The 8,097-nt window shown below is 32.0% G+C and overlaps 1 protein-coding gene across 1 annotated transcript; it reads left to right on the top strand.

The window, feature by feature from the left end:
• Window positions 1-2,520: 2,520 nt before the first annotated feature.
• LOC114365240 (uncharacterized) lies at window positions 2,521-4,809 on the top strand. The gene is made up of 4 exons (XM_028321780.1): window positions 2,521-2,656; window positions 3,245-3,301; window positions 3,689-3,811; window positions 4,475-4,809. The coding sequence occupies exons 1-4, from the start codon at window positions 2,521-2,523 to the stop codon at window positions 4,483-4,485; spliced, it is 327 nt and encodes a 108-aa protein (XP_028177581.1). The 3' UTR covers window positions 4,486-4,809.
• Window positions 4,810-8,097: the final 3,288 nt, after the last annotated feature.

Here is an 8,097-nt window from a genome sequence, read left to right as displayed (position 1 = left end):
GATAATAATCTACTAAATTATTAGTAATTTATAACATTTAACTTCCATAGTTTTCTGGAAAAACTTCAAACCTAAGTGTCAAAATTTTTGTGTAACGCATTTAATTGATTTTTTGTTTGAATGTTAAGTGTATGGATGTGTAGAAACAACAATGTATGTGTTCAGGATGATTTGTCAATGGCCGTTGTTTGTGTATCCAAACTTTTCCATTTGTGTCAAAAACCGGTAATTTTATCGCTAAAAATCCGGTTTTTGAAGTACCCACCACCTACCAGTGTCTTAGTAATATTAATATCGTGTAACTATTCGATGTTGGATTATCAAATGACGGCGTATTTCCACCATTTTAGATGTAAGTTATGTTCATTGTTTTTATTATAAGCACTTGAAGCCAAATTACTTCCTTATTGTACTGTAATTTAAATTGTGACGAAAATGAAACTAGTAATATTTTTATGCCGATTTGTTTTTAGTAATTCAAACATAATTTCGGACTTTTGGGACTATTCTAAGGGGCAGACCTGAAAAAATCTTAATCCCCGTCACTAATTGGTAATTCAGAAAAAGTTAGAAATCTATGATAATTATTTTAGTCAATTTTATTTGTAGCTTTGAATTTGAACTCCTTAGGCGTTAGGACCACAGTACAAATATTTCGAATCGAGTCGTTTTACTCTTCCTTGGATACAACTAGTCTTGCATTAGCATCACTGTTTTATAGCATTTTACATTTTTTTCTAAATGTATTATCTATTATGCATTGTCACAAATAAACAATGTAATCTATCTATTTGTTTTATTATCCCGAAAAATATTTATAAGTCCGTTATTGAACCCCAGTGTCCATTGCCCTTGGAAACACTTTTATCTACTTCATCAATATTAAATCACACATACACCGACTTTACTCATGCCTTTGAAATGTCAAATAACAAACGCAGTACTCACTTTAAGCTGCCTTTAACAGCTGAAACCATTTATCAGCTAAAAAACTCATGTAAATTTACAGATGTCGTACATAGCACTCGCTTTTGATAGTCTAACAAATGGAACTTATCTATTATTTCAATTTAACATTGAACTTAGGTAATTTGCTTGTCACTTCCGAGTTATACAAACAACATAATTTTGAACTTAAGTCAAGAAGTTTCATATTTGGAAATAACAGAAATAAAACCTGGAGTGCCATAGGGAAGCGTCATTGGTCACTATTCCTTCTACATACACTAACACTTAACGAAATACCTGACATTGACAATAAATACACCTCACCTCTACTCACCATCACCAGCATTACGATTTACCAAGGACATTTCAGCCCAGGTGAATAAAATCAAAATCAAAAATATTTCATTCAATTTAGACCACTGGTGGCACTTATTTATTAATAAATAATTAATTTCGTTCTGTTTAAAGATGCATAGTAAATAAAATGGTTTAGGACATTAAGAGATCAATTTTAATTTATAACACTTATGACACACTACCATCATGAATTAACTAATCTAACAATTGCCTATCATACTTAAACCATATTAGCTATGTACTACATATCGCTACAGTATAAAAAAATATCCTTGGTAGGGTACCGACTTTTCAATATTCTGTATTCTACTCCTATTAATCATTAAGTTATTGAAAAGAAGATGAAGTTCGTTTCTAGTCTACCTTCGGCCTGATCATCACTTACCATCAGGTGAGATGCAGGCCAAGAGCTTCCTCGTTGTGGATAAAACATTTTGTGAGAAGATTGAAGTTAGTGATATAAATAAAGTGAGAGATTGTATCAGTGAAAAGAACACAAGAAGAATGTGAACCTAAAGACAATAGAAATAGAATCCTATATGGATTGTATTCAAAGACATTAAACTAACATTTTAAGTTAGCCTAAAGCTTATTACCATCTAAGCTAGATTTTAATCAAGTCAATGAAGACGATGTCGTTTGAAAAAGCTCACAAGTTGCAATTTTTCCCCACTAATTCAATAAATGAAAAGAACAAGATAATGTACTTATGTACTGATAACTATTTTCTTATATTATTTTTCGATTTTTTTGTGATATATGAGACACGAAGAAAGTAATTTTGAATCAAACTGTAAGTAGGTACATTAGTAAATTCGAAATTAGTATTTAGTTATCTACCACTGTACACGGCACATCAATATATGTAATAGTTTCTATGCAAAATTGGCTAAAATTTTATTTATTTAAACTTTAATGCCAAAATAAATTTGTACATAAGGCGAACTTAATGCACTAAAGCATTCTCGACCAGTTTACCTTTGGGTTGAGCAGAAAAGAAATTTGTTTGAAAATTTCGCGTAATATAAGAGCTTTCTCAATATCTACATACCTCGAATGCACTATAGTAGGTACTATTGTCACGTGTAACTTTGTTTTTAATTTCAGTTTTTATTATATCTACAATTGAAATAAATTAGACTAGTATTTACCCAGTCTATTTTATTAGACTGGTGGGTGTATTACCAAATCTCTTCACCAGACCTAACCCCTGAAATGCAACAGCAAGATTCCACGGCATCTACAAATCAACAGCTGGAATCAATACCATCTACAGTCCACTCTCCAACTGGACTGAAACACCGCGAGTTTACCCAAAGGGATATGCAGGTCTCCACTTTTTCTCTGAGCAGTAAGTATTTTCCAAATATTGCTTAATTAGACCTCCGAATTTTTAGTTAATGATATTTTTGGGACTTCATCTCGGTCATAGGACTTCCACTGCTGAACATAGGTCTCCCCCAATGCTTTCCATGTTGCCCGGTTGGTAGCGGCTTGCGTCCAGCGCCTTCCTGCTACCTTTGTGATGTCGTCGGTCCACCTTGTGGGTGGACTTGGGACTTCTTGGGACTATCAAGATTTTTTTATGTCTTGATTTGCAATGATGCTTTTCATTGTCTATTGTTAGGTACTAAATATTATCCTAATCTTTACACTTATTATATTTAGCGGCTTCTGCACTAAGCAATGCTGTGGAATAGACTAGCAGTTAGCTTTCCTAAATATGCTAGGGACTAGGGCTTAGGTCGCTGCTAGCTTTATTTATAACCATAGTTTAACAACTAAAATACTTTCTAACAATAGGTGACTGTGTAATTTCATTTCAATATTCAAAGATTTTAGGTGCCGTTTATCTCAGTATAAGATTCCTAGTACAGTTTGGGTACTATTGTTCAAATTAGACACTAGACGTTTGTCTGACATACATTTTACGTTGCAGGAGAGATGGACGAGCTGGAACCCAGGTCTTACACCCACGCTAAGAGCCCACACGGTGGTAAGTATTAATATAACTCTATCACATTTATTGCGAAACATTTCTTCCTAAGTACCTATTTCGTAGCAAAAAAAATAGCTGAGAAATAGATTTAATTTAACGTCAGTTACTGAACCTGGCTTCATTAAAATAAAATACAAATAAATTATTTATTTACTATAAGTCTTCATAGACCTATAAAAGGCCTCCCCAAACCGCCCAGCCAGCGTAGGAAGTAAAAACTCATTTATTTAGCAAATAGGCTTTTAAAAATCACTTTTACACGTCCCAGTATTAACCCTGTGTAGTTAGTAGTAGCAAACTCCTGAAGTTGAGATTAAATTCCATGACGATGATAACAGTAATAAATACAGGTCTAAAATAAAAATAAATCACTTACCTTCTCAGAGTTCTCTATAGAGAACATGCAACTGGAAGAGATCGCCGGATCGGGCCGCGACACTCCGACGCGTCGTAGGAGGCGCGATTCTGGACAGCACGATATGCAGAGTTCCACCTTCTCTGTCAGCCGTTAGTATACTTTAAAGATATGTTACGGTTAATGTGATAAATTGAAAATTATTAATAATAACCGGTTATTATGAATAATTCCCAACAGTCGCGGTAAAAGTGATAAATTAATAACGTTTAAAANAGAGAACATGCAACTGGAAGAAATCGCCGGATCGGGCCGCAACACTCCGACGCGTCGTAGGAGACGCGACTCGGGACAGCACGATATGCAGAGCTCTACCTTCTCTGTCAGCCGTTAGTATACTTATTATCACATTCTACACTAACATGACACAATAATACACTCGAAAAAACTTAACCCTCCTTCCTACAGTCGGGTAAAATAGCCACACGCACGGAACTTGAGCGTTCGGTCAAAAAATTGGGTTCGCTTATTGCACACTGCACTGCCAATTATGATTGTAATTAATCACAGAATTTCCACTGTTTCTGTATGTAATCCATAATACATATATCACTCCGATAATTCAGCGCAGTTGCTTGCGCCGGGATCACGGATGAACTGAAGTAAAATGAATCAAATCTACCCACTTTCTAATTTTATATCAGCCTACTGCCTTTATCACTCATTGGTACCAGTTTTTTTGACACTCGTGAAAAAATAATTAAAACAAAAAAAATATATTTAAAATTAAATAGTTATACTTTTTTCCATTACAGAACCCTGGTAAACCGGATTGAATCAGTTTGAGAGGCTTTGCTACTTCAGCACTCCTGTATTCTGGGATTCGGTGTCGCTACAGCAGAAACAGCTTGTTGTGGAACGTGTTTCAAATCTATTCTTTAATAATGGCGGGTGTATTTATCGCCTACTTATTTGGAAAAAAAAAGTCAGAGAGTTTTTGGTTTGTTTTTTATGGTTGTTTTAAAGATAGTCAACAATACTTTTTTTCCACTAGCAACACTAGTTTCTAGCAGAAGCTATTAAACTTTTGTGTTTTCTTTATATCCCCAAGCTTTTAGTTACGCTATACTATGTAACTAAATTCATATGCCATATTAATTTAGTTTTTAGTTAATGCCATAATAATTAGTAATTATTTTTAGTTTTAAGTTTTTTTCTAATTAACGCTCCAAAGAAATTGGTAGCATATTATTAGCTAAGACAAAGATTATTAAAACTTATTTAATATTAATGTGATTATCACTTACGATTCCAATTTTAGGTTAAAACTTATTAGAATTATGTTAACTCAAATGACATAATTTTGTTTAGTTTCTTATGACAAAATAAAAAAGTTAATAACTCTATTTTTCTCCTATATTGTAGACTGGATCATTATTTAATAAACTAATTATAAAGTTCGTTAATAAAACATATCACCAAGTGGAAAATTGTTGACATTTAATTTACTCTTGGTTTGTGTATATGTTACGGTAAATGTGATAAATGTAAAAATTATGAATAATCGCCGGTTATTATGAATAATTACCTCATGATTTGGTAAATGTGATTAATATGAGATCATTTAAGTGTGTATAAAACTAAATAGGCGGCTTAGGGGTGGCCCAAGGGCCACCCCCGCCGCACCTGAACCTATTTTTCACTTTAAATCAAAACATTGATATGGGCATCATGGAAAAGTAATATTATGCAAGAAACATTCCACTCATTATGCCAAATTATATTAATATACTTATGATATCAAAACGTTCAAAAAGTTTGGCTGTACACGAGCATATTTGTTAGTACCAAGGTTGAATTATTAAATAATCACTGTTAAATGTCATTAATTTATCACTTTTACCGCGAATGTCAGTAATTATTCATAATAACCGATTATTATTAATGATTGATTGATTGATTTTCAATTTACCACATTGACCGTAACATTATATTTTGTTCTAGTTTTAGGAACAGATTAGAAGCTTGGTCTGTGTGTAGTGCTTTAGAATTATGTCTTTAGCATTGCCTAAAGCTTTAATATTTACTAAAAGTAATAAAGGTTTTTTTAATCAATTCTTTTGTTTTACTATGTCACACCTTTGATGATATGAGTTAAGAAAGACAAATATTCAACAATGACACATTTAGTTAGGTGTGTATGTCAAACATTATTTTAGTGAAAAATAAAACAGTCATGTACAATTTTTAAGTTGTTTATTAAAATAATATTCGTTCAACTGAACACAAGACACGGGAGCAGACCTAATAATTGAGTTTTTCTAATTTGACAATTTTTCTACAAAAAAATAATAATAACTCTAGTGAAGAGCCATCTGTCTTTACCAGCTTAACAATAAAAAACAACCTATAAAATCTATTAACATAAGACCGTCAGAGGTACGCTATATCATTGAATACAGCACAGTTCACCATATATTTAAATTTGGCACAGAATATATCATTATTTTACTGTCCACTCTAAATCATTTACTGACTTCACAAAGCGAGGAAGAATCTTTTGCGACATGAAAAAATAAATAAAAGAATTGATGCTTTGTTAGAATCATGCAGAAAAGCTCATTCGTTGATAAAACTAAAAAAAAACACTTGCGCAACAATATTTTAAAATGAGTTCCTATATTTGTGAAGGCAATTCATGAATCCCTGGCTACCTGTAGATTCCTAGATGGTTTTGGCACGGGTTCACCTATTTTACTGTCAAGAAAATATAAAATAAAGAAACTAAATTTCCATTTAGACAAAAAAAAATTAAACCCAATAATTTCCTCTCGAAAATAGACTTAAAAATTAATTTTAAGAAACTTCTAATGTACATTAAGAAGACTATACAGTACCCATAGTTAGTCATTATTGCACAAAGTAAGATTTCATGCAAAATCGAACGACCGATTCGTTTTTATAACATTTAAGTTGGTCATTGTAAAANCCGTAACAGATATACTTAATAATACATTCCACAAAAACGAAAACGAGACACTAGTATAATGTCTAAAAAACACAACCCTTCTGCCGCAGTAAGCAGTTGGGTTAAAATAGCCACCCGCGCCGCACGAAATTTCGGTTCGGTTAAAGAACTGAGATCCTGTGTCAAGTGCCAAGGACATACTACACACTACACCGTTAATAATGGTTAAATTGTTATAGGTATATGTATATTACGAACTTTCCACTGTAGTCTTTGATTAATCTCACTCCGATATTTAGGCGTAGTTACATGATCACGGTTAAACTGATGTAAATGCGGGTAGATGTTTATTACCAGTCGATTTGTCTACCCTCTGTTTAATCTTCAATCTACCTCCATTCTGTTTCGTTTTTTTTTTTTTTTTTCAAAACATCGGTTACTTTAAACCACTATTTACTAACTCGCTTTCTGACTCTTACTTGTTCTGCTTTTTTTGATAGTCATAAAAAATAGGAACTTTTTTTCCATTACAGAACCCTGGTAAACCGGATTGAACCAGTTTGAAAGGCTTTGCTGCTTCAGCACTCCTGTATTCTGGGATTTGGTGTAGCTACAGCAGAAAGAGCTTGTGGAACTAGTTTTAAAATCTATTCTTTAATATTGGCGGGTGTATTTATCAACTACTTATTTGGAAAAAAAGACTCAGAGAAAGACATTATTAATACCTATACATTTTTTTGGTTTCTTTTTTATGTTTGGCAACAGTTGTTTTAAAGATAGGCAACAATACTTTTTTCCACTAGCAACACTAGTTTGTGTGTGTTCTTTATATCCTCAAGCTTTTAGTTACGCTATATAATGTTAACTAAATTCATAATATTATGCCATAACAATTTAGTTTTTAGTTCATGCCATAATAATTATTTTTAGTTTTAAGTTATTTTCTAATTAAGGCTCCAAAGAAATTGGTAGCATATTATTCACTAATTAAAACAAAGATTAAACTTATTTAATATAATATTAATGTGATTATCACTTACGATTTCAATTTTATGTTAATACTTATTAGAATTAATGTTAACTCAAATGACATAATTTTATTTAGTTCCTTATGACAAAATAAAAAAGTTAATTACTCTATTTTTCTCCTATATTGTAGACTGGATCATTATTTAATAAACTAATTATAAAGTTCGTTAATAAAACATATCACCAAGTGGAAAATTGTTGACATTTAATTTACTTTTGGTTTATGTATATTTTGTTCTAGTTTTAGGAACAGATTAGAAGCTTGGTCTGTGTGTAGTACTTTAGAATTTTGTCTATAACATTGGCTAAAGCTTTAATACTTTAAAAAGTAATAAACGTTTTTTTAATCAATTCTTTTGTTTTACTATGTCACACCTTTGATGATGTGGGTTAAGAAAGACAAATATTCAACAATAACACTTAGTTAGGTGCATGTATTGT

Source organism: Ostrinia furnacalis, unplaced genomic scaffold (assembly GCF_004193835.3).
Source record: "Ostrinia furnacalis isolate ACB-3 unplaced genomic scaffold, ASM419383v2 OfSCF0447, whole genome shotgun sequence".
Taxonomy (NCBI): domain Eukaryota; kingdom Metazoa; phylum Arthropoda; class Insecta; order Lepidoptera; family Crambidae; genus Ostrinia; species Ostrinia furnacalis.
The sequence above is the reverse complement of the archived record's forward strand: the minus strand, read 5'-3'. Positions and strand labels throughout refer to the sequence as shown.